This window comes from Chelon labrosus (genome assembly GCF_963514085.1).
Source record: "Chelon labrosus genome assembly, chromosome: 23".
Taxonomy (NCBI): domain Eukaryota; kingdom Metazoa; phylum Chordata; class Actinopteri; order Mugiliformes; family Mugilidae; genus Chelon; species Chelon labrosus.
In genome coordinates, this window is record NC_140356.1 from 5170609 (window position 1) to 5198297 (window position 27689).

The window sequence follows — 27689 nt, forward strand, 5'->3', positions numbered from 1 at the left end:
TACGGATAACACTTTTTTTTTCCTAGTTGCAACTAGAGACACCTCTAAGTGCACACTCTTAAATGCAAATATTTATTGAATTTCTTTTCATTTATCAGCTAAATAAACCTTTTGCCGTTTTTACTGTATTAATTCATGGTAACATTGTTATTATTATTAAAAAAGTCTTCGGGTTCAAAAGTGTAAATCACCCCCGTGCTGTATAACGACGCCAGAGTGGTGTTTTACTTTGGAGAGAAACCGGAAGTATTGTTCTTGTTCTGAGTAGAAAAAGTTAGCCGGTGAGTTTGGATTGACTCTAGCTCAGTAGAAGCGCTTCATTTCCTCAAGTTCGGGCTCCGCTCACAAAGTTTAATAAAGTACTGTTTCGCTCTGTTTTGTGTCGCCTCATTCAGCATAAATGCCGAAATCTTCGCTCGGAGCTGCGGGTTTCGTTGCCGTCTGCGTTCATTGGTGAGTCATAAAGTTTTTTTTAAATCCTAAATTGACGGCTCTCCTCACCCGATTATTATGGCAGCGGTACCGTTACACTGCAGGCTAACCACAGCCGTGTTAGCTTTTTAAAATAAAACCTGTGTGCACTGCTCTCATAGTTGCTCCCCACGGTTTAAACGGCGGGTATAGAGCTAAAGATGTTTGAGACGGTGCGGTTTATAGTTACATTCATGCATGTTTACTGGGTTGCTTCCTGCTTTTTAAAGCTTCCTCTGCTGATGTGACAGAAGCAGAAGGGAAACTCCAGCCATTTATTTCTATCAGCTCCTAGCACTTGAGTCAGTACAAAGATTTTCATTAGCCAGCGGTTTATAAATCCATCCTGCATTGTTATAGTGCTGTATAGTCTAGAAATTAACTTTTAAACTGATACATCATACACATATTCAACATGGCGTGCTAAAACTACTTAATTATTGTTTTTAAAATATAGGTATGTTGGCAGTTAATTAGGTACACTAGTGAAAACTAAAGTATAACAGTCCTGCACTAAATAGTTTACAGTGCTGTTAAACTGGACTGAATTAAACACTAAAGTGTTTCTGTTATCTGGCCTAGCCCACTGACTAAAACGAGGCTGTCAAAATAATAGGAACGTGTCACTACAACACAATTCAGCCGCACTACAAACCACAGCCTCCAGCATGAAAACACGGTTGAATCAACAGCTCTCTCAGTGATTCAGATCAAATGCTGGATACCTTCATTAGGTCTAAGGTTTAGTGCAAGGCTGTTATAATGCATTCACTTTCACAAGTGTACCTAATGGATTGGCAAGTAAGTGAGAGCGTTTGAGAGAGCTCGTGATTCATGACCACAGCATGCTGTGTCTTTACGCTCCCCCTCCTCTAAGCTAGGCGATGGACAGGCAGCAGATCCAGGTGAGCGACGAAGAGCCTGAAGTCCCGCGAGAACAGAGCCGCAGAAGGAGGAGGAAGAAAGCCATCTCCTCGTCCTCCTGCACCTCCATGGATCAGATCACTGTTGAGTTCATACTGCCCACCGTGGCGAGGGGCGGGAGCGGCCCCGACTCCTTGCAGCTGGATGTGGCCGGAAACTGGACTGTAGAACAGGTCGGTCTGTTAACTCTCTCATTATTAAATGAATCCTCACTTTGTCTCTTTTAGATCCTGACTGAACAAAGCCCAGCCTCCACTGATGGGTCAGCTGATACACTCTGTTTTGTTTTGTGTTCAGCCGCTTAGGGCGTGTGTTGTGCTAAACTAGGCAGCCATTATTCAAATGTGTTACATGGTGTAGTAGATAAGTAACTGAATATAGTCAGTAATGCAAACATGTTTTATCCAGGAAGTTCTGGATCAGTGTTTTCTATTATTCTTCCATCTAAGAGAAGGAAAAATCCCCGGAAGTATAAAGTGTCCTCTTTAAACATGAATTATACAAACTGGATGAAATGCTCTGTCATGCCTACTTCTTGTTTTCCAGGTGAAAGCTCAGGTGTGGCTAAAGGCGGTGACTTTAAACATCTGCCCTGACTTCTACCAGCGTCTTTCTCCTGACCACTGCATCCTGCTCTACCAGAAAAAAGGAAACGTTTGTGAGATCTATGACAAGCACCAGGTCTTCCAGACGTTAGACTGCATTCGCTACTGGAGAGGTAACACAACTGCTCCTCCCTGAAGTCTCAAACTGCGCTCCTGTTCTGACATGTAACACATTTTCTTGTTCTTTCAAAAGCCCTGAAGAAGGACATGGGGCGGATTCAGCTGGTGCCCCGTCCGCAACCTTCCGACGAGTCCTTGCAGTACCAGCGCTACCTAAACTACCTGATAGGCTATGATGTGACCGACGTCAGTAACGTCCACGATGACGAGCTGGAGTTCACCCGCAGGAAGCTGCTGACGCCGCGGCGCATCGAGCTGTCGGACCGCGACCCAAAGCTTTACTCAATGGACCCCTGGATGACCCGCAAGCCACTGCCTGAGCACCTGCACTCCAAGGTGTGTTATTCTTGTATTTGCATAACAAATTCGTGAACTGCTTCGTCTGCTTCAACCGCTACATCATGACCCGTAATGAGAAGATGTATTAGAGTGTGAAATAATCTAAAGCTAAAATGTGTTAGCCTGGAAACCAGCCTGAACTTCAACAACATTTCTGTGACCTGCAGAGTACCGAACTCACTGAGAATAAGGTCAGATTTAGCTTTAAGTATACCCATAGATCCATCAGGATGTGTCTGACCTGTTATGTGTCTGCAGAAATACACAAAAATTGCCTTTTTAATGACTTAATCTGACAGCTGCTCAGGTTCAGATTTAGCTCATTCAGTTTCATGTCATTCTCATTTCATCCCGCATTTCACATGACCTTGATATGAATTTAGTAACCATGTAATCCGGCAGCATGTTTGGATTTCCTTACATAGCGTGGACAGTTACTGGCTTGTGTTCTTTTGATTTAGTCTCGTTACATCTAAACATGTTGCAGGTCTGCGTGTGGTACAGTCCTTGGTTTGTCAGTTCAAGTGAGACTAGTTAGAAATCTAGAAATCAAACTTATCCAGGAACTGGCAGATTTTTGAAAAGGATCTTTGAAGAGTATTTGTAATTATTGCAATAATTCAGCCGTGCATTCACTAGATGTTTCATAAAGGGCCGTCAGTCGATTCAAACATTTAATCAGGATTTATCGCATGATTTCCATTGTTGACACGCTAATTAAACGCAAATGAATAGCTTATATTCTTTCTGTTCTGAGGGATATTTCCCATGTTTTTTTTACTCTTATCAGCATGAGAGTGGACAAAAATGCTTGCTGTAGGCAAATGTACATTATTATTATTGCAGCAATTTGACAATGCAATGACAAATATTCTCCAGAATAACCCCAAAGGCACTGCGCGCCTAAAACATATGCATCTACAAGCTATTCAGCATGGTCTGCCTTTGGTGAGGTGGAGGACGGCCCTGTGTTGGTATTTGTGGTATTTGAGACCGGCTGCACTGCGGTGGTAACTCTGTTCACACTGAAAATAGCTTCGATCTTGTCACCCACCCACCGTCTGACACGGCTTTGAAGCTGAACTCAAAAACCATCTTTCTGTATCTGTCTATTTAAGGAGGTTTGTTTCTACCTGCCGTCCTCTACCTTCTTTTCATTCATTCCTTTCACTTCGTTCCCCCTCAGGTCAATAACGGTCACATCCTGGTGGTGATCCACATCGGCACAGCCAGCCAGACCATCAAGGTGTCCATCGACGACACGCCGGCTCAGGTAGATAAATGTCACAATGAATGCCAGCTGTGTGTTTGCTACTTCCTGTCTAATTTCTGCCTGTTTTCCTTACTTTTCAGGTACTGGCGAGCTTTTTCACTAAGACGGCCAATAAGAGAGCTCTGCTGGGCATCCCTGACAACATGTGCGAGTCAGACTTTGTGCTCCGTGTCTGCGGCAGGTATGGCACACAAAGTTAACCACATCTGAGCTGAATGCAGCCGGTGTAATCTGCTCTGAAAGAGTGAATAATTTGATCATATAAGAGGGTAGTTTTAAAGTGAAAATATTTTTACATAGTAACAGTTCAGTGTCCTGTCACACAGGGAGGAGTACCTGTATGGGGAGAAACCTCTGCAGAACTTTAACTGGATCCGTCAGTCAATGAAAAACGGGGAGGAGATCCACTTGGTTCTGGAGGCACCGCCTAATCCCAGTCTGGATCAGGTTCAGAAGGAGGACTGGGCCCAGGTGGACGACTGCACTGGAGTTGCAGGTGACCGCCCAGATTCAGTTGTTAACGTTATATTGATGCTTCCATTACGTTCTAACTTCATCTCCCAACTTTTCTTCACAGGCACCCACGAGCAGCTGACCATCGACGAGAAAGACCACGAGCGAGTGTTCACCATCTCTATGTGGGACTGTAACAGGAAGTTCAGGGTGAAGGTGCTGGGTATTGACATCCCATCCCTCCCTAAAGTCCCAGAGTTTATTGTTTACATAGAGGCCAGCATCTTCCACGGGCAGCAGCTCTTAGCCCAGGTAATGAAAAGAACACGATCATTTGACAGTGCCAGCTCTGATCATTGCTCAATCATTAGGTACAATGTTAAACTAAACTAATAGATTCATGATTATGTCAAGGTTAGGCCCAGATACAAACATCACAATAATGACTGCTGACTTGTTTTATAGACAAGCAATCACCTGCTATCAGCACCAGTGACTACTTCACAATAAAAGCCTCACTATATTCTACCCGTTTAATGATTTTAAAGCCAAGTAGCATCAATGGGACATGTTTACTTTGTATTCGAAGTAACTCAACACACTTCTGATGGAGTTACGAGAGTGGGCAGATAAAATTAAAAACAGTAATGCTGTTTCCTGAAAAGTTCATTTGAATCCTGCAGGGAAATGGTAGACACCTACTACTGACACCAGTAGTAGGTGTCATTAACCTCTGTAGTGTACTGAAAGGTCATTACAGAAGTAAATGGGATGGATGTGGTTGAAAAATGCTAATCACATTTCTGGAAAATAATAACTTATACAAAACCCATGGGCCTGAATTTATTGTTTTAGGAGAGGACGACCTCCAAAACGTTCAATGAAGAAGTGCTGTGGAACAGCTGGTTGGAGTTTAACATCAAGATCAAGGACCTGCCTAAAGGAGCACGCCTCAACCTCCAGGTAGAGTCAAACATTTCATTCAGGCGGCGTAGTTTTTGTAACCAGTCTTCAGATATGCAGCGTTACTTGAAAGCATTCGCACCTCTCAGAATGTTTTACATTACATTCATTGCATAAAAATGAGTCAGCACATCAGTGAATTTCATGTCATGAAAGTAGATAAAGCAAGTGTTTCCGGTAACTGCTGATCAGTCGTCTACAGCGGCAGCTTAACTTCACTTCTGAGGTGTTGGTGGGTTTCCTCACCTGATCAGTTTGTTTCAGGTCCTTCCACAACATTTCTATTAGATTAATTATTACTTCGTATAAATTGTCTTGCTGCTGTTTCTCTTAAGATTCAGCTCACAGACTGATGTCCCGACATTTGCTTTTAGAATCTCCTGGTATAATCGGAGAGCAATGGTTTTGTTCTTGCCACTCTGCCATGCACACCACGGTTGTTCAGTGTTCTCCTGATGTTGCATTCATAAACATTAATCAATGGACATCTTGCTTTTGGAGTGATCTTTGTTGGTCGATCACTCCTGTGGAGGGTCGTCTTAAATCTCCTCCATTTGTTCACAATCTTCTACTTTTAACTGGCACTGTATAAAGGTACATATATACGTTTGTTGGCAAGAGGTTTAATTATAAAATACTGTATATTGGAATTATTATTCTACTCTATGAAATACTGGTTCTCTATCCTTTATTTTCCATCCAGGTGGTCTGTGGGAAGCAACCTCAGTTACCAAATTCCAAATCAGGTTCTTATCAGGATAATACATCAGGAACATCAGGAACTGGCAGCCTTGAAGGTAAAGTCCTGTCACATCCGTTTGCCTCTCATGTCTAAGATCAACAAAGTGAGGCTTCATTTTCTCTCTGTCCATGTTTCAGGAAAAACCAAGAGCCGCCTCCTGTACTACGTCAACCTGCTCCTGATCGACCACCGCTCGCTGCTGCGCCAGGGCGAGTTCATCCTCCACATGTGGAAGATGCCGGAGAAGAGCGAGGAGAGCAGCAGCAGCATCAATGCGGACAAGCTCACCTCGGCCACCAACCCAGACAAGGCGTCCTCCATGGCCATCGCCATTTTACTGGACAAGTACTGCTATCCCGTGGTGCTGCCCAAGAGCAGGGATGTGGGCCGGGATTGTGGAGCCGGGGGTGACGAGGCAGAGGGAGGGGAGCGAGGTCAGAGAGAGATGCCGAACCACCTGAAAAAACAGTTTGAGGCCATTGTGGCTACTGACCCCCTGCATCCACTCAGTCCTGAGGACAAAGAACTGCTCTGGCACTTCAGGCAGGCGTGTATGCGAGACCCCAGGTAGTTCATTTGTTGCATAGCAAATGAAGTACAGAAACTTCTGTTTTTGCCTGAATATCTAATTGTGTCACAAATCTCCTGTCCCCAGAGCCTACCCAAAGCTGCTGGGGTCAGTCAGGTGGGGGAAACAGGAAGATGTTTTGGCAACACATCGTCTGTTGGAGCGCAGCAGTGCATGGGACACCAGGTAAAAGGGTTATCACGGTTACTCTCTTTACGTATCTTCCGTCAGTCGGTTCACATCACCTGTCATCTTTGCATTCCCCTTCAGTGGTCTGGATGTTGGTCTGGCCATGCAGCTGCTTGACTGCCACTATTCGGACGCTCAGGTTCGCTCAATGGCCGTCAGGAAACTGGAGACGCTGGAAGACGATGACGTGCTCAGATATCTGCTCCAGCTTGTACAGGTTTACTTTCCATTTTCTCTTTTTTATGCTGATGTGTTGAAAGCCAATACAGCTGAAACACTTTCCTGTTGCTGCATATCAAATATATATTCATTTGACAGAAGTTATTGTTTGATAATCAGCCTCAGAATCTGGGAGTCGGAAATATTAAAGTGGAAACCCGCTACTACCAAGCTGACAAATCACAGCTCATGTGGTGCGCGTTGCCACGATACGTAGTTACATTTCTGCGCAAGTGCACATCAGGCTACGGCGTTAGGGTCTGCGTATGGTATAAGTGGGAACTTCCAGGACTGAATAATGTAATAAAAATGTAATAATAATAAATGTAAGCTAATGCAGAGGTGCCAAAATATGCAGTTCCTCTAATGACCACTTGAGGGTGCATCCAAAAGCTAGTCAGTCCCCATAGACTTCCATGTTAAAACTGAGGCCTTTACAGCAGAAATAAATATGTAAACAGTCAGGTGCAAAAAAACATTCGGTGCCTATATCTAATTTCCATATTGTTGTCAGGAGTCCATGTGGAATTTTTATCTCTCTCTCTCTCTCTCTAAGTTTAAATTGTACCACTGCTTACATTAATGCATTAGCCTGCGAGTTAGACCAACTTCTTCACCCCCAAATGTTTTGTGGCAGAAAGACAGTCTGGAGTCGCTCTGTAGGGAACTGATTATGCCAATCAAACTGTTGGATGGGCTATTCGGTGATGGACAGAAGAGTAACAGGGTCGTAGTCATACACGTCGTCCGAGTGCTGTGGAGTTGAATTTCTTCACAATAAAAGGGTTCTGATTGTTTGAAGGACTATCCGGTTGCATGCAGACCATTTCTTTCTCTGTATCGGTGAAATACATAATGAAATCCAAATGACTTATTATCAGACACATATTTTGATAAGAAAATAGTGTGGCTATGCCAGGCCAGTAGTGCATAGTTTAGGGTTAGGATAAGTTGGTGCCGTCACAGGTTGTTAGCTTTCTGTCCAGGTGTCACCCGGCAGTCTCGGCTCCACGAGGCCTTCACCTCTTTGCTCATTTTAAATTAGCCTAGTAAGAGTAAGAGCACTGTATGAGATCCACCACACTGAGCTTGAAAACCACTCGTCAAGAAACGTTTGGGTGACCTCATTCAGGGTACAGTCCATAATTATGGCGTTACCATGAGCAGTGAGTTAGCTTAGCTTAACACAAGGAGTGTAAACTGAGGGAAACACTATGAACAAACCTGTGTTAAAAAAGATACAGCACCTGAGTCACCTACATGAGACATGTATATGACGTGCCTCTGCTGAACACGTACTGTTATTATAGTCATGATACCATCATCAATGATTTGATTGATGATTCAAAATGCAAAGCACTTCAGGAGATGGATTAAGTTGGGATGACACAGCACTTCTTTCACTTCCTCTCCTGCTCTGCCTGTTACGCTGAATTTCGTGGAAAGAGGCAGCTGAGCAGCCTGTTTGCCGTCCGATGCGTTTCCATAGTTGTCTCTGTGGTCAGCTTTGCATGAGCAATATCAATTATCAGCTGGGGCCAACAAAAGGGCCTTTGGTCTGACAGGAAAGTGACGCTTCCCTTCATGAACTGTAATCAACATATTACTCAACTTAGTGATACGTGGACGGATTTATTCCAGTGTGTTTTCCAGCATTTGAAGCTATAATATACACACTATAGGAATACACTGCTGCCTTTTAAATAGCGCATTCCATCCATGAAATTATTATAAAGTTTTAAAATAGAAAACTGTTTACATCGTCTCATATGATTTTGTTAATTCTGTCTGCTCACTGTATGTCTACACAAACCTTACCGGCTGAAGCGCTCTCTGCTTCCTGCGTTTCCATGTGAGTCACAACAATGAGCCCTGTGTTTTCATTGCACTTCCTTTACTGCCACGGTGCATGTCGAGCTCCACCACACTCTAACCTCTGGATCACTCCTGTTAAAGATGCTGTGAAATTCTCCTCTTGTCCTCGAAGCCTTGAAACATTTGACACGCTTTCACGTATCCACAGAGCCTGTTTTAGCAGTGACATGAATGTATGTCAGCACGCGCATCACTTTACAGCACCATTATCCATCCAAATGCTCAGGGTGCATTGTCAGATCTTTAGGTCCCAGTTGATTTTGAAGAAAACCACAGGAAAAACTATAATTGTGAATCCTTTATTTTAAGTTACAATATGAACATTATAAGAACTTTGACAGACTTTTTCCCCAATAACAGTTCAAAAGTGTTAGAGAATTGCTTACATGTATGAGATTGAGTTATTTTTTTAGCTGTTTGTGCTTTTATCAGAAATAAGCTTCCTTGGTTTGTGTGCGTGTGCTGCAGGCGGTGAAGTTTGAGCCCTACCATGACAGCGCTCTGGTCAGGTTCCTGCTGAAGAGAGCCCTGAGGGTAAGCAGGACAGACATCTGTGTGTTTACATTCTTTTATTGCAGCATGTGAGTGTGTATTCGTGTGTCTTTATTTGTTGTTCTGGCAGGTTTCAGTAGCAACGGAACTGCAGTTTTGACATTAAAAGGGATTTGAACCTTTATTTGCCTTCTGATTGGTCTGCTGACCACCGAACAGACGTCTACTACCCTTTGTCAAGCCGCAACTTCCTGTTTTACTGTTGTTAAGTTGTGGGGGTCTGTTCCCACATACAAAAATTAATTATGAATTATTATGATTCTTCTTAAATTTGAAGAAACAAACGGTTTATATACATATATTTACATACGGTGTCAGCATGGTTGCTAATGTTACCTCTAGACTCTATTATTAGAGTTTTTATAGTTTCTCTATGGCTTTGGAAAACCGCATTTCTATTGTTAGTCTAGCCTAGCAACATGCGGTTACAAAGGGTTGCCCTTAGGTCACTGGTCAGAAGGCCAACAAAGGGTCAGTTCTATTACAAAAATGACTTCTCTCTTTGTGTGGATTATGACATAGCATTTCATTTTCTCGGTTTTCCCTCCACAGAGCAAGCGTATAGGTCATTTTCTCTTCTGGTTCCTGCGGAGCGAGATCGCCCAGTCCATGCACTACCAGCAGAGGTACGCCGTCCTGCTGGAGGCCTACCTCAGAGGCTGTGGTGAAGACATGCTGCAGGACTTCAGGAAACAGGTGATGCATCCTAGTTAGAACATTTTCGGAGTTGTTTTACGGGATTTTATGCTTTTATATAGATAGGTGGAAGGACAGAAAGACAGGAAGTGATGGGATGGAGAGAGAGAAAGACAGACAGAGAGAGAGAGAGAGGACGACCAGCAGCAAAAGGAGAACTTTACTGCAGCAAGGACTATAGCTTTAGTTCATGAGTATTCAGAACATGCAGTCAGATCACAATCAGTCCTGATTCAGTTATTGCTGACTGATCCTAACTTTGGCAATACTATGTACTGTGGAGATTGACCTATAGTGGTGGAAATGATGGAGCAGTGTGTTCTTGCCCAACTTCCTCCGGTTCTGTGCAGATATCTAATCTTATGTCACCTTTTGGTGATATTTGCTGAATGTCAGGATTTGATGGGGTGAACTGATGCTCTTCCTCCACACAGATGACCTTTTGGCTCAGAGCAGACTATTGCCTTTAAGAGTAATATCCTTTGTGTGGATGCTGAGCTGCTGTTTCACCTTTTCGTTTTAATGTTTTTTTACACCCCCCGTGGAGGCCACCATGTGGCTGTGCAGGGGTGTAATGTCGTGGTTGTTGCTAGGGGCGCAGGGGGATTTTTCTTCTATAGATTTGATAATTAAAATGAACTAATGCTTTCCAGGTGGACGTGACTGAGGCTCTGCAGAAAGTCACCCGTGAGGTCAAGGCCATGTCTGCTGACAAATATGACGTCACAGCACAAGGTGAGGACGAGAAATCAGTCAGTTCTGTAGGTGTGAGGCTCAGGCTATGTTTACATGGACAATATTTCCTCAACCCAACTGAAATGCTTCCTATTAGAGATTCCAGCATAACTGTAGATGCTGATTAAAATGATTTAATAAGATATCTGCATTAGGGTTAGGGTTACATGTCCTAAAACATCCATCAATATAGAACTATCTTACAATCAGAAAGTGGTTCTGCCTCCTTTGGAGTCTCAGATCTGACAGAAATAGAACAGAACCTTTTGACCGACTGTCTAGGTGTTGAACAATCATTTACAGATCTGTTCATCTTTGCCACCATCATGTTTCTGTCTCTGTATCCAGAGAGAAATGATCCTGGTTATAAGGTGCTAGTTTTCCCTTTGAATTATTAAAAGGTTTACGCCACATCTCTCAATTTGATTGAAATACCCATCCAGTCTGTCCTAATTGAGGTGGTTACAAAGTGTATCTTTATTCTGACTGGACTATCACTCTGATTATGAGCAGAATACGATCCGAGTTCATGCAGTTCTCACGGTGAGACTGCTTTTTATGGTGCCCCTCCTAGTTTTAAAATAAACACTTTACATAAGAACTAAAGCTGAAGTTCATTAGTGGTTGTGTTTTTTTTTTTTTTTCTAAATCTAACTAAATCTGCGTTGTTTGTTTGTAAGTGGTGTTTCAGTTGCGTCAGAAGCTGGAGACTCTGCAGTCGTCTGGTATGCCAGAGAGTTTTAGAGTCCCTTATGATCCAGGACTAAGAGCTGGAGCCCTGCTGGTGAGGGACGCACACAAACACACACACATCCTGAAAAGGTCAAAATGTTGTAGGGGCCAGAAAAATGCCTCCACAAGGTTAGTGTTCTGCAAGAGTTTATCCCCCACAACTTAATAAAAACTAGAACACGCACAGACAGCTCTGTAAGTGTAACATCAACCACAAGCGTTATATAAAACCGTAAAATAAACGGAAATGAGAACAAGCAGCCTCAGCTAATGTGACTACTGATTCCTAACCACTCGTCATGTCCGTGTAGATTGAGCAGTGCAAAGTGATGGCGTCTAAGAAGAAGCCACTGTGGCTGCAGTTTAAAAGGGCCGACCCCACCACTCTGTCCAAAGACCCCATAGGCATCATCTTCAAAGACGGTGACGACCTCAGACAGGATATGCTCATCCTGCAGGTGAGTTAGCAGCAACGTAATGTGTAGGACAAGTCAAATCATGGTAGAAAAAAAAATTCTTCTTCTTTTGTTCTTTCAGATTCTGCTGATCATGGAGTCGATCTGGGAGACGGAGTCATTGGATCTCTGTCTCTTACCATACGGCTGCATCTCCACTGGCAACAGGATAGGTCAGTGATCCAACGGCACGCATGAGGAAAACCAATTGGCTAACCATTTCCGTGGCACACTTGGCTCTTCCTTAATAAGCTATGTCTATAATGGACTGAATGTTGTTCATTTTGACCGACTGTTGTGTGTTTAACTAGGATGTTTCTGTGATTCTCTTCTCTTTCATTATTCTTAAATATAGGTATGATTGAGATCGTTAAGGACGCCACCACCATTGCTAACATCCAGCAGAGTGTTGTGGGAAGCACCGGAGCGTTTAAAGATGAAATCCTCAGTCAGTGGCTCCGGGACAAGTGTGTCAGCGAGGACAAGGTGCACGTCACGCTCACATGATCATATAATGCCATGAGACTCAGCGTAAATATAAGTTAAATGTTATGAGTGTGGCCGCTGGTATAGCTTTGCTTCCAGCAGCAGATCAGAGGAAGCACCAATGTGACAGGCAGGAAGGAAGCCACCCTCTGGGTTTTTCCTGTCACCACACACCGCTCACACACTGCTACTTATAGCTGAGACACCTGCACCTCCAGTGTCTGCTTTCAACAAGGCCTTGTTGAGGAAAAGCTTTTTTCAGTCACTCCACACTTGTTGGTTTATTTTTTTTTTCTGTACATCTATATTGAAAGATTTGGTGGGAGGATGCAGTTTTTTTTTCAGTGCTGCCGCCTCTTTCACACATTGGCAGAGCTGATAGCTGTTAGTGAGCACAGCACAAAAATCATAGTTCCCTTTTCTTAGCTCTTCTCAAACGGTAAAGGATCCATTTTGTGTCTTGCATCTAAATTTAAGGAGTTTTCAAACTAAAATCTTCTATTCTGAAGCCCACTATTCACATCTTCATATTATGGAACAGATATTATCGTACTAATGGAAAATTAGCTAGAAAGCTCTTTTATTATGTGACAAACATTTTCTCTGTGTGTAGTTCCAGCAGGCTGTGGAGAGGTTTCTGTATTCTTGTGGTGGATACTGTGTGGCCACCTATGTCCTGGGTATTGGAGATCGCCACAATGACAACATCATGATCACTGAATCTGGTAATCTTATGTCTCAAAATCGCATCTAAAGCCATACTAGGAGAGTACTGCAGCCTGCAATGTTTAAACAACGTCATTATGTTAAAGGAAATACTACTAATTTCCTTTGTGTTTCTGAAGGGAACCTTTTCCACATCGACTTTGGCCACATCCTGGGAAATTACAAGAGTTTCATGGGAATCAGTAAGGAGTGGGTTCCCTTCGTTCTCACACCAGACTTCCTGTATGTCATGGGAACGTCGGGGAAGAAAATTAGCCCCCACTTCCAGAAGTTCCAGGTGCGGAAAATGGTTTTTTTTCAATTCAGTAGACACACTGCAGGGGGACAAACAGAGAGATTATTTTTTCTAGTCATGGCATATTTTTTTTTTTTTAAATGTTTATTATTTTCTCGTTCTCAGGACGTGTGCGTGAAGGCTTACCTCGCACTTCGGCATCACACCAACCTGCTCATCATCCTTTTCTCCATGATGCTGATGACTGGTATGACCTCCTCCTTAAAGCTGCAGTGCAGAACTTTTATCTCCCCCTACAGGCAGGAATAGTAATGACAAGGCACACTGATATACACCTACTGCACACTGTTCCTCATTCTCTTTTCTTCTAAAAGCAGTGTTTCTTTTTTATCTGGAGCATCAGAAACTTTTATTGCATGCTTCCTTCCAGTTTCATTCTTAACGTTGACTTCATAGAATGCAAGTTACATTTGCGACACTTGTGGTTACTAGTTTCTGTAGGCTACTCCTTCTGTTGCTATGGTTGCTCCCCTCTTCCTCTCTGGTAAACTGTCATTGCTGGTCGATGTACTGTATAAAACATCATTACTGGTACACTAATGACGGAACTTCGCAACCACATTTAACAACATTATTGCACTGCAAAATACGGAGAGATTTATTTTCCAGTGATTAGCTTAGTTAGCATTGTGTGAACTCAATTGCTTGGTTACTGCTTTGATTTTCTATCCTAATGTAGCCAGAGTCAGTTCTTATCAGACGATAAGTCTGCCGTGTTTCAACCGATAATAAAAAAAATGGAACTCTCCGAAGTTGTAGTTTTAGATTTAGCTTTTGATGTTTGTTGCTAATAAATTGTTAGGCATTTGACTCTTATTTTTCTGGCCATCACTAGGTATGCCCCAGCTGACTAGTAAGGAGGACATCGAGTACATCCGTGAGGCCCTGACCGTCGGCCGCACAGAGGACGAGGCGCAGCGCCACCTACTGGACCAGATAGAGATCTGCAGGGAGAAAGGCTGGATGGTTCAGATCAACTGGTTTGTTCATCTGGTGCTGGGGATCAAGCAGGGAGTGGAGAAACGCTCCACTTAGTGCAGATTCAGTTAGAAAGCTGATTTAAAGAGTCTTACAGTACAGTAACACAAAACTGAAAAATCAGCCACCTGCTGAAAATAAATACACAAAATGGTGTTCTTAAAATCCCTGCTTGATCTTAATAATTTTATAAAGAATAACAAGAGCAGATTTAGAACTAAAAAGATTTGCCTGACTCAGTCTGGAAAGAACCGGAACAACACAGGAGCTTCATATCAGTTAATAAAGATAATAATAAGAATAAAGAGACAACAGAACTGAATTAGAGCAGAAAATAAACTGAATTTAGTAGTGCTTCATTGCACTACATAGACCAAGTGAAACATCCCCAGCAAAACCACGTAAAACAATATATTTGTTTTGTTTCATTTCCCTAAATCCACCTCACCATGACAACCAGAAGTCACCACAAGTTACCTGGCATTTCCAAGGTCTTAAAAAGTTTTCATTTATGTGTTACCACTTAAAATGAGCTGATAATATGAGAAACGTTTCAAAAGTAGAAGCCGAGAGTAGAACACTTGTTTTGTTTAAGAAGAGGATGTCTGTAATGTTTACATTCATCATTTAAGAAAAAAAAAAAGTAACTTCCTCTTTCATATTGTCTCATTCAGACTCATTCTGTGCTTTTATAGAAACATTTCTCTCACATTTCTGTCAACAATCAGCATCTTAAAATGTGGTAGGTGTCACACTGGTTTACTGAGGTTTAGCTGAAGCAGTGTTACAAGCAGTGTCCTTCCACTCCACCATAAATACTCAGCTAAGTGTTTTATATTCAGTTTTATTGACTACTATCCAAGCAATCATGACATCAGACACATATCGCTGAACCATTCAACATGAGAGATTTATTATTTATATAGGACCATTCTGTCTATTTGCACTAGTTGTTAATGAGTTCTTCCAAAATTTTCATTCCAAAAATGTCTAACTACTGTAAAATCATTGAAGAGCTGCATATCTACTAATACTACACTGGTGTGGCGGCAACGCTCAGCACGTGCTGGTCAGTGCTGTTTTAACTTCTTCTTTTGTTTGCTGTGGAAGGATCTGGAATATTTTAAACTTAAAATCAAAACGGTGTGAGTGTATTATGTCTTAAAGTATGAAAAAAGAGCTGAGTAGAGTTGGAGGCAAAGCACAAGTACCAGCTTATAAATACGTAATATAGAAGAAGAAAACGGTCTGAGTGTAAATGATGTCGCCGTTGAAGTTAAAAGCTATAATAAGGAGACTGAAAATCAGTGTTTAGTTTGCCTAAAACATGTAGGAAAGATTGAAACCTTCCATTTTTGTACTAAAGCCTTTTGTGCCTGTAAATGCTTTCAGACGTTGATACTGGAAAATGAAATGGCTGAAAAATGTTCCTTTTTCTATGTTATTTTATCAGACAATTAAACTCATGTGCTACAAATATATTTGACACTTTCTCAAAATCTCAAATCTGATTTATTGCTTGTTTGCACATCATAATTCACACTCCTGTATCTGTCATCTTTGCACTTAAGTCTCACTCGCTGTTATCAGCCATGGTGGTTCACCGTGACCACAAGATGGCGCAACACCACAGCCTCGTCCCTGGATTTACAGGACACGAGGCTCGCGCCATACGGGGCAAGCTCATCCCTTCTTTTACTTCCTTAGTTTTTTCATCCTTCCACTTCCCCTCTTCCCTCCCGACAGTTTCCCATCTCTTCCCTTTTTTCTCCTCCTCACCTTCTCTTCTTTGTCTTCAGTTTCAGCAGAGAGTGGGCGTGAGTGCGCTGCATGAGGAATGGATCTCTTTCTGCTGTATATGTTGCGATGTACAGTGTTGAGGGTCTAAATGGATTAGACAGATAAGCCCCCTCCTTCCCTGCAGCTTTGAGGCCTCTTTCTATACACCGTTAATTGTAAGCTTTTTAGCGTGTCTATGAACTGTATGGAAGCTTGAAAGCGATGCTGTTCATTGAATAGTGAAATGTGAATGGATTGCAGGATTCTTCTTCCCCCTGATCCCTGATTGCCACTGGAGGTGAATTTCTCCTACTATATATATATTTTTTTATGTGCAATGCATCAAGTATCATCAGCCTTTTTTTTAAACCAACAACCAGTTCACTGATGACATTGGATCTAAGTTATCTTCCACTGCACTATGGCCTGAATAAACTGCACTGGACAGTAATAAAATCTAATTCCATTCTGTGCATGAACAGTGCACCTTTAAATTGAACAGCCATATTTAAAGGACCACTGTCGAGTATTTAGAAATAGAATTTAGTTGTTATAAATTTGTTAGCCTGTAATTATGATTCATTGCATTTTCAGTTAGTTGCGACCTGGCCACTAGATGTCGCCAAGTCTCACACCCTGGTCCTTTAAGTGTCTGAGTAAACAGTATGACTCAGTGGACGCAAAACTCGTACGCGCTGAGTACAGTGTAGTGCAGAGTGTGGAAACTATGGGACCTTAATTCAGAAGAAAAAGACATGCGAGTCAATGAAAAGAGACAAATAGTTGCTTGATCTGTTTCGAGTTGTTGTGTTAATTGCACCTATGATAATTTAAGTCAAGAAAGTCACAGATTGTGTAAGATTGTGAAGATACACAATTAGAAAAACCGCATGCTCAAAAGTTGCATACGTTGTGTCGTCATAACAAGCCAACCGAAACTGCTGTAGGCAGAGCTAAATAGAAAGAATGATTTTTACTTTGTTTAATGTTGGTGTTAGTGACATGCACCAATCAGCCACAACATTATGACCACTGACAGGAGAAGTAAATAACATTGACCATCTTGTGACAATCCAATGTTCTGCTGGGAAACCTTTGGACCTGGCATTCCTGTGGATGTTACTTAGACATGTACCACCCACCTAGACCACACCAGACATCTCCACCCCATAGCAATGGCCTTGATGGCAGCAGCCATCCCCAGCAGGGGATGCACACAAAAATGCTTTAGGAACAACTAAAAAAAACATGAAGAACAGCACAAAGTGTTGACCTGGCCTCCAAATTCACTAGATCCCAAACTGATCAAGTATCTGTGGGATGATCCACAGAGGCCCTCCCTCCCCCCATGCCATAGGACCCAAAGGCCCCCACTAACAACATTCTGTTGCCAGACACCACAGGACACCCTCAGAAGGCCCATGTCCATTCTCTGATGAGTTACAACTGAAGCACAAGGGAGACCTACACAATATTAGGAAGGTGGTCGTAATGTTATGCCTGATCAGTGTATAAGTAAAATAAGTTGACCTGATATCAAATCATACTACCCTGCCTAAATAACTCATGATTACAAGCTAAAATCTAAAACAAAATCAAACACTCTCTCTGTAGCTCGGGCAAAACACTCAAGCAACCAAAACACTGCCCAGATGTCCACCTTGACAGCAGTTGGGCTTTCTCTACCAATCTTTATACTTCCAACTGTGGAGGTGAAGGAAACAGTACCTGGAGGAAGCACAAGGAAGAGAAAAAAAGACAAAGACACAAGACACAAATAATGTAGCAACACAAATACTGCATTTAAATCCACTTTTTCCTTCCAGGGCTGTTAGTTGCAGTCTACCGGAGATAAAAATGCATATCTTTGCAGGGCATACTTTAAAGCACGAACAGATTTTCAGGAAGCAACATTTCTTTCCAGAATAGACACGCGCTGCGGCTTTTATGGAATAACTCCCTCGGCTGTGACAGGGTTGGGAGGCTGGTGTGGGAGGGAACCGGAAGAAAGTAGAGCGAACTGGATCATCTAGAATCGATTCCCTCTCCTTCTCTATAATCGCTTGTTCTTCTCCGGGAAGACATGAACCAGATCAGACGACGGGGGAAATCACTACGCGCGTGTGTGCACGTGTGTGTGTGTGTCATCCTGTACTGTTCGTGAATGTGGGCGCTCCTCTACTTCTTCCTCTTTGTGAGGAGCAAAGCGTGTCCTACAGCTTCGGAGTGAAGACATCGGTCCTGACCTCGCTTCTCTCAGGGGTTACTTCAGGGTCAGGACCTGGTTTTAGGTTAATTGGCGTCTTATCGGGCTCTGGGTTGAGGTGCTGCGTAGAGGGCCTGGAAAGCCAACGGTACTGCAGTGATCATGTGTCATATGATATGTGATCATGCCCATCTGTACGCACATATGTAAAAAAAAAAATGTTATACATGCATGTATATGATTATGTATGATGTGTGGGTGTAATTCACTCTGTTTATGGTAAGCGTCTTCATATGGCTTGAAGAGCGGAAACACGGATTTAATGCTTCCCCTCTCAAGTTACAGTGTAGCTGGTGAAGATGTTTCCATTCATGCTTCTGCTTTTCATCTTTTTTTTAGTATATACACATCAAACCATATATACAGTGGAAAAGTACCCCCCCCACCCCCGTTTCACTGTAGCCCCAAATGTAAGCCTTTCATGTTCATGTTCAATCTTGACTTTTGTTCAAGTAGAAGCGGCCATAGATCGGTGAAGGAGCGGATGCCAGTGAATCTACGAATCTACTGGACAGCCCGTGGATACCCCCACCAGCCTTTTGTTTTCTGTACAGTTCCATTTAATCTGATGTGATGTTCGGGTACGTAGAGATCTTAAAAATTTCTCGTGGTGGAATTTTCTAATAGTTTAATAGAGCAGAGTTGGCGCTGGGCTAACGTAATCAAGTTGCTAGCTGTGGCCTTATATTGACCCACAGACATGAGAGCAGTATTGATCTTCTCATGCGACTCTCTGCCACAACTTGAATAAGTCTATTGCTGCCTTCAAATGGAATCTTCGTTGCAATTTTTATTTTTTTTTTGTGGTGGAGAGTGTGTCTTGAACCGCTCCGTTGGAACATGCTCCTGCGAAGATCTGCCAGTCAAATTGTTTGGGCGAGTCAGATACGTCATCCGAGCGCTGTTGGGTTCCGAACGGCTGCCATCGGAAAAGCCAGACGTTCGTCTAGAATGTCTGCTGTTAGAGACAGCAAAATAGCTTCGAAGGATAAATAGTTAACAATGATCAAGGCTTTTTAAGATAAGAAGGACACGTGGGCAGAGGGGGGACGAGACACAGATGAAATGAATGAGGGCGGAGAAACCAATCCAACAATCAAAGGGGCAAAACGCAGGAACTTGGAAGAAAAAAAACAAGGAAGAACTTTACAAAATAAAACGCGAAACCCAAAGAAAACCAAACAGGGTCACAGGAAATACTGAAAACACAGAACCATGACAGTCGTGTACACACAATGCTGGGCTTTCCATGCTAACATTGCCCATAAACAGTGTTAAAGGTGTTTGAAGCTAAAGAGGCTAACAGCTGAGCTAGCTATCATTCGGGTAAAGACGAGGCCCATGAAAGCGTCGACATTTCCTTCAGACATATTATGGTATATGAAAGGAAATATGACTTAAATAAGCAAATTCTGACAACATCTCACGTTAGTACAGCTCTAAAGCTACTTTCGACAAACATGCTAAACACAGAAAAACTGCTCCATTTGAAAGCGCCATACTTCTAAAGACAAGGGGTCAAAAACAAAACAGAACCACCTATCAGAACTAGCATTTATGGAGTAGGTTCAGGAGTTTGAGTTACAGTAGCTCATCTGTTGCAACGAACCTCAGAGGCCAACGCTTGCTCCCCTATCTCCAGTTCACCGCTGTTCCTTCCTTGGAACTTGCAATTTTGATCGTTACTGACCACTGCAGACCGAGAACACCCCATAAGAGCTTCACTTTTGGAGGTGGTCTTGCACTCACTGAAATATCCCACCCCCTGACGGGTGTCAAGACGATGAAATAATTCAGTCAGCGGTCATAAATGTTATGGCTGATCGGTAACTGTAAAGAATGTTACATGCACACGCGCATGAAAGTAAAACCATAGCAACATGGGGGATTTCAGAGAAGTCTAGATGTTTCATTTCTCTGTTCTCATTTTCATGCTTCGTGCTCATGCCATGGTTCAGTGCAGTCTCAGAGATGAGCCACATGAGTATGCGGTGTGCTAATGGTTCATTAAGCGAAAATGGGTTTATTTAAAGCTGGATTGTACTCCTAAAAGTGAGAAGTGGGTAAAAAGATGTGGCAGGTGTGTACAAGGCTGACATAATCATATTACACATCCCTAAGTGTGGGAGACTTGTCATTCTCTCAGGTTGACACTTTCCACCGGTACCTGCTTAGGATTCGGTGTCTCTCTCTGAGACTTAGCTACTCATCTGACTTAACAGTGAACTTGAGCGACTCCTACAAGATTACAAGACGGTCATCCACGCGGCCGCAGAGCAGCCCGTAGTCCGAACTTGACCTTTTCACGGTTTCCTCGATTACAACACCTGGCCGTTAATGTTACAGCCTTTAATATTTAACACCCCGAACATATCTGTACCCGCTGAAACCGGAGCCTCAAGGCCGAGGTGTGCTCGGGTGCGCACGCCTGTGTGTGTGTGTCGGTGTACCACATCAGATAGCTTTAGTGACAGAATACGAGGGCGCGTGAGACTGCGCTGCTGCTGCTGCGTGCGCGCTTGTGTGTGCGCAACCCGACACTGCCTCTCACACTCTATCTGTATTTAGCATCAGTTACCATCAGGTAGAACAATTAGTCACTGAGCAGGCTGGCCAAGCAATTAGATTGGGAGGAAACAGAATGTGCAGCACACGACCCTGCAGCAAATTTGATCGTTTATTTCATTAATTACATTCGTAGAGGTAGAAAAGGAAGAGGTGGTGGGTAGGAGCTATATGCACCTGAGTGCTGTGTGTTACCAGTCAGGTAGAGAGAAGGATACATTTATTGTTGTGTAAAAGTCTCTTTCTTATATTTTATACTATTGCTGTGTGTGCTGTTGTAGCGACTTCGCAAATCCAAAGAGTCGCTGAGAGACAGAAGATAGGCCCTATTGTCTGACAAAAGAATCCACTTCGAACCCAACTTCAACCATTTATTAACAAACAAAAGATAATCAACTCATGATAATGTGCTCCTAAATATAACTAAAGTAATCACAGTGGTCAAAGAAAATTAGTGGTCAACAAAAAATATGGCGACTCTCTCTCTCTCTCTCTCTCTCTCTCTCTCTCACTCAAATTCAAATTCAAATTCAAAATTCAAAATGGGCTTTATTGGCATGAAAGTTTCTTAAAAAAACAATATTGCCAAAGCAGAGCATTAAAGTACAATACAATAAATCAAAGATATATACATTATGAACATTCTATTAGTTATATACAGTGTGTGTGTGTGTGTGTGTGTGTGCCTCGATCACTCACTGTCCCTCAGGGTGTGGCATGTTAACACATACTGGGCAGCAAGGTGTGCCCGCTCTCCTTCTCCGAGGAGTATTTTTAATTTGGAGAGGTCGTCCAGCTCTTTGAAACCTGGAACCAAAGAGCTGAACTTGTTCCAATAAATTTCTCTCTCTCTCTCTCTCTCTCTCTCTCTCTCTCTCTCTCTCTCTCTCTCTCTCTCTCTCTCTCTCTCTCTCTCTCTAACAAAAGAAATCAACAGGTGAATATCAACTAACATACCCGCCCATAACCATGTGACTCACCATTCCTCTTATCAACAATCAATCACATAAATGATATCCTACTAAACACAAAAAAACAACATCCCTTAACCTTACTACTAACAGAAACACTGCAACTGTATAAAGCATCTTAATGCATTCCTATGCAGACGAGACAGAGACCAAGAAGAAGTACAGCATAATTTTGAAAGAAACTGTTTTTAGCATTGATTTGCAGCGTATGCTAAGAAATAAGTATAGTCCACATGTGTGCAGCATAATATAATTAAAAGGGTGTCGCTGTGTAGATCGAGGTCAGAGGTCAGCTTCCTAGCCTAGTAGTAGCTCTTCCTGTTTCCCCTTTTCAGTGAGGAATACAGAGTCGAATACAGAGTCAAAGTCGATTGTTATGTGATGAAAGTCGAGTCGACACCGACTAGTCTCTGAAGACGTCTCTAATAAAAAGTAGAATGTAATGCTTTGCAACAATGAAATCTATATTTTTGACCTGAATATGTATGCTGAGAATGATCTGCTCATGCGCTACATACTGTGTAGCATGTATAGCCTGTATAAAAACAGGCTGCATCTCAACACCATCAGTAGCATTTAATAGTACTAGCGCCTTCTCCGTGTACTGCAGCTAAAGGTCTAATAACTAATCTGTACAACCCCTACTTACAGCAAAAAGCAATTGTCATTAAACTCTCCTTGTTAAATCGTCATTCTAAAGGAGTATCTGTGTGATTACAAAAATATCCGGTTCTCTGATACAGGACTTATACTTTAAGGGGTTATGTACTTAAAAATTGACTTGACTCTTAAGATGCATCTGAGCAACAAACATCCAGACATAGATCTTCTATTTTGGATTTCTGGGTCAATTTTAGATGAACTGGCACACACCCCTTTGTTAACAAATGCGATGACTAAGCCTTTTGAATTCGCTGCAACTCTTAATTTGCGCCTCTGAATAGCTTGTTCTCAGGATCAAAGGTTGCATAGGTGCAGTGGTACGGCAGTATTTAGAACCAGCATGCTTAAATTGACAGACAAAACAAGACATTTCCTGTTTCCTGTTGTTACTGTTGAGCTAATTCAAATTGCTGGACGTACCACACATGTAGAACTATACGATCGTTTTCAAGGGAGTCTCAAATTTTCGGTGTTTGGTGACACAATAAATGTGAAATCGGAAAGTATTATGCGGAAAATGTGCTGGCAGTCTTCTTTTTTACTGCCTTAAGACTCTGCTCCACAGTGCCTCTAGTGGTCAAAAACTCCACATGGTACCTTTAATTCTGTTCTGGAAGGAATCTATGATAAAAAATAAAGTTTAACCCGCAAGAACTGTGGGTAATGTAGAATGTATTTAGAAAGGGCTGCTGCAGCTATGTCAGATTAAGTTTCCGAGCTTTGTGAATGGCGTTGCAATCACTTACTGATTTCACATGAAAATACGTTTGAATTACAATACAGTCGATTAGCTGAAAAACAACAATGAACAATTCAAAGCATTTTAAATATATGCCACCCCTAGATCACATGCTTTGATCCTAAATTCACAAATTAAGTCACTTCCAAATCAACATGATGGGATGAAGTTAAATGCCCTGTATCAGAACACCTGCTATATTTGAAAGTCCTTACAGTCCAAACTTCTTCACTCACAGTTTGGTTTTTCATTATCTTATTTGGACAATTCTTTGATTCTTGCTTTATTTTCAGCTGGCATTGTCTTGGCTGTTGAACCCGACCCTAAGTCCATATGTCCTGTATCTCCTCATTATGTAATTTTAATTTCCACTCGGATGCCTCTTCCCTGGTCTTAAGCCCCATGAAGCGGACCTCCAAGATCCCACAGGTTTGCAGCTAAACCTAAACAGAAGGCATGGTATTTAATGCACATTAAAGGGCCCAATAATCTCTGCTCGAGTCGGTGGGGCTGTAATTCCTTAGCTAAACGTCCAATCAGCCAGCCGGTCTGTTACTTATAAGCCCGGTGTGCGGTGCATTAAGCAAGTGTACACAATAAGCTGAGTTGCGGAGTCTCTGCTTCCCTGCCAGCCAGTTGGAGAGGAGTATTATCCCGACGGAGCTTAGCTTCTGCTGAGCTGAGGATTGCACAACTGAGTCAGAGGAGTGTTGCTGTTGTTCCTCTCACCTGCTGCTGACAGCAAACCAGCATGGCCAACTGGCTGATTGACTGACCGACTGACTGACTGACTGGCAACTCAAAGGCCTGGCTCTCTGCTGGAGTCGCTCAGACCTGATGTGAAATGGCTCTCCGCAGATCCCCCTCCTCTACCTGTGCAGGTGAGTGCCACAGAAACCTATAGGAAGCCCTCTTCACTTTCCTTTGTGTGGCCTGTCCCGCCTGTCCCTCCTGTATCTTCACCCAACAAAAGACAGGACCACCGTAGAGTAACCCGCCTTTTGTCCCTTCCCTCTTCCCCCCCAGTGTGTGCGTATGTGTGTGTGTGTCAGCGGACCACATGGGGGGGCCGTCAACGGGCGGCTCTTTACGGCGGCAGGGTATACGGTTGCATGTGAGTTTAATTCCATTATGCATTCAGACCTCTCTGTGCTAAAGTCACCCCCTTGCTGGTCTCAGCTCGAGGAGGAACTACTGTACGTCGCCACTTTTGAAACGAATTTAGCAGATTTCAAGTGTGACTGTATCAGACATGTGGTCCCTAGAAGTAAGCCTCAGGCAGGGGGAGTAATCCGGATTCGTGTACGTGGCTGACTGCTTCTGGGCTTCACTGTAAGTGAGGTGAATAAGTGAAACGATCCTTTAGCTAACATTGCTAAGCTAGCATAAACTTGAAAGACTTTGGAAAGCACCCCTTGCCGTTTAGAGAGCACCTTGGTGTGAGGAGCTAATTTCAAGAGAAGCAACGCATGCGCTGTCGGACATGAACCTTTTCCTGGGTGCCTTAGTTACATAACTTTATTGGTTTATCTAAAATCACAGGAAGACGTGCACCACTCATCCAAGCAAACCTTCAGTTCAGTTTAGTACTTAAAAATTATCCCCCAGGAGGCCATGTGAGGCAAGCATGTTGCAAACAAGCATATTGGTCGGAATGGTTCAAACACACAAACACCATTGGCAGAGACCGGTCTACGAATAACCACATACATTAAGTGAATGAATTTATAAGTTATCAGTGTGCATGCAACTAAACCGACAATTAGTACCATAGCAGTTCAGTGGCTTCTGGGATAAAACCAAACTTCCTTGTTTACACACAAGCTAAAAAGCCCTCCTCGTGGCATTAGATTAAAGTGGTGGGTTAGCATGTATATGGGATCATCATAATCTTACATGGTTTCCTTGCGCAGTATTAATCTGCACTACACAATGACTGGGCGGCCGGGATTTATCATCGAGCCTCCTGGAGGCTTTATGTTCCAAAGTCATTATAATACACTCTCCTTCATGATGAGAGATTACAGACTGATAACCAATAATTACTGTACGTTCCAGCTGTTGCACGCGCTCCCCTTTCCTTTGTCATCCTCTGCGCAGTTTGTTCACCAGAAATAGTTTGATCAGGGACTGATCTGAGGCTCCAGCCACGTTTGAAGACATATAAAAATACTCTGCTTGGAATGAGTCTGTGTTCACATGACTGTCCCAGAAAAGTTCAAGAACATTCTCCTCCTGATAATCAGCAGCAAGACAAATGAGATGATAGTGGACTTTAGCACAGAGCAAGAGAGGCAATAACGACCATTCAACATCAACGGGAGAGAGGGAAGAGAGAAAACAGTTTCCGGCACTTAAGTATTCGCTTTATGTTCCTGTCACATCAACACTGTGGTGAGGAACGCCCAGCAGCATCTCCACTACCTCAGGCGCTCAGGATCTTCTGCACCTGCACCACTGAGAGCATCCTGACGGAAAGAATCTCAGCCTGGTTTGGTAACGGCGCCTATGAGGACAGGTGAGCTCTCCTGAGGGTGATGTGATTAGCTGAGCGTACCATCCGCACCCAACTCCCTGACCTGGAGTCAACCTACAGCGAGCAGTGCTGGACCAAGGCCAGGAGGATAGAGAGACCAAGACCACGTGAACAATGGACTCTTTCGTCTAAGTTGAGATCAGGGAAACGTGTCCTCTCCTTGAAGGCAAACGCACACAGAATGAGGAGGAGCCTCTTCCTCCAGGACATTTTGGCCCTCAACCAGGGGACACCCAGTCTTTCTAGAGCAGTGTTGTAAAACTCAGTAGCTCAGTCAGACTTTTCTATTATGGTATATTCTATATTCTGTTGAGATTATTGTAAATAATTGCCTATATTTCCTTATATTCACTTCCATTACATAGTATGATATTGCCATATACTTATACTAAATTATACATATTTTTATATTACATGTGACAAATTAACTTTAAATTTGAACCTTGTTAAAAATTCTTAAATCCGTCTCTCTTAAATTACGTTCAACACTCCAGTGCTTTGTTAATGCGTCTCATCAAGACGCTGATGAGAGCTGCATTTTCAAGTATTTCCGTCTAATCAGTGGTTGGTGACTCGAACGCAACTAAAACCGGGTTGCCGCCGAAGCTTCCACACAATCAGCGGGCCACAGCTGAGACAGCGCGCGCAATAAAAGCAGCCACATTAAGCCTTTGTGCCGCGCTGCCGCCCATTAGCTGTTCCCTGAAAGATGCCCTTTGTCTCTACCATTAGAAATTAGTGCGAGAGAAAAAAAAAGGGGGGGAGAGTGTTTATCTTACACAATCGTTCCGAGAGACAAGAGCCGGGTGAAACTCCAAAAGGTCTCAGATATAAGGCAACATTTAGAAGAAAATGAGGACGCTGTCTTGTTACATTTGAGGCAAACCAAGGGAGATACAGTGTTATAATTTACAATCACTTGTCTCCTTGAACACCCCTTGCAATGTGATCTCTGCACAGGAATTTTTTTTTTAATTTAGAGCTTCACATTGCCCCTGTAACACCACCCCACTTTAGGAATCTCTCAGCTTCCCTTTTAATGTATTTGGTTCATACTTTATTTTTAAAATCGAAAGCGAGGAACCCCGCTTTAAGTGATGCCCTGCTTTATGTTTATACAAGTGGGAGTCTCTCATTCATTTCCCCTCCAACCAAATTCAACCTGGCGACCTTCCAGTGAGAGGCATGCCTCTCTAACCTCCAGGCTACCGCGGCTGTCAGTTGACATGTAAGGAAGAGAAACACACTGATGCTAATGCCGTTTCTTCTTCTTCTTGTGGCTCAAGTGCTTGGAATCGTGAAAACGTTTCCACCTCTTGACCTGGCTGACAAATCTCAATGCCGTAGAGCATGTTTACATGTGGTAAAACAGAGAAACATAGAATGAAGTAAAGAGAGAGAGAGAGAGAGAGAGAGAGAGAGAGAGAGAGAGAGAGAGAGCTGTCAGTGGTACTGAAATGAGAGCACAGCACGTGGCCTGGTGCGTTACTATGGCTACAGCTGTCTGTATCCCTAAAATAACCACACACACACACACAGTAACCTTATTACAAAAAAACGGCAATCTGTTGCTGTTCCTGACAGCATGGCCGTCCGACTGATAAAGATGGAAAAATGTCTGTTTTTTCCCAAGGCACTAACCTCCCTTAAGAGAATCTATTTATCTTACAAACCCCAAGCAACAAGTGATGCTTGTCTTCTAACAAAAACAAAAAACAAAAAAGAAAGAATACTTTTACACCATTTCCAGTGTTTTTTGTCTCTTGCTTTTTGT

General features: G+C 42.8%; 2 protein-coding genes across 2 annotated transcripts in view; both read left to right on the forward strand.

Annotated features, from left to right (window-relative positions):
- Window positions 1-310: 310 nt before the first annotated feature.
- On the forward strand, window positions 311-16272 carry pik3cg (phosphatidylinositol-4,5-bisphosphate 3-kinase, catalytic subunit gamma). Its single transcript, XM_084573195.1, has 24 exons — window positions 311-453; window positions 1349-1568; window positions 1942-2113; window positions 2194-2456; window positions 3646-3732; window positions 3813-3913; window positions 4059-4228; window positions 4310-4497; window positions 5041-5148; window positions 5852-5945; window positions 6028-6457; window positions 6546-6644; window positions 6729-6864; window positions 9210-9275; window positions 9846-9989; window positions 10643-10724; window positions 11405-11508; window positions 11768-11914; window positions 11994-12084; window positions 12267-12397; window positions 13011-13122; window positions 13243-13400; window positions 13524-13605; window positions 14254-16272. Exons 2-24 carry the CDS (start codon window positions 1356-1358, stop codon window positions 14451-14453), a joined length of 3378 nt encoding a protein of 1125 aa, XP_084429321.1. The 5' UTR covers window positions 311-453; window positions 1349-1355; the 3' UTR covers window positions 14454-16272.
- Window positions 16273-23977: 7705 nt separating this feature from the next.
- ano2b (anoctamin 2b) overlaps window positions 23978-27689 on the forward strand; it is a 65520-nt gene continuing 61808 nt past the window's right edge. The window contains exon 1 of the mRNA XM_084573540.1: window positions 23978-24260. Coding sequence (XP_084429666.1) covers window positions 24224-24260 — 37 coding nt within the window. The 5' untranslated portion in view covers window positions 23978-24223. The remainder of the gene's footprint in view (window positions 24261-27689) is intronic.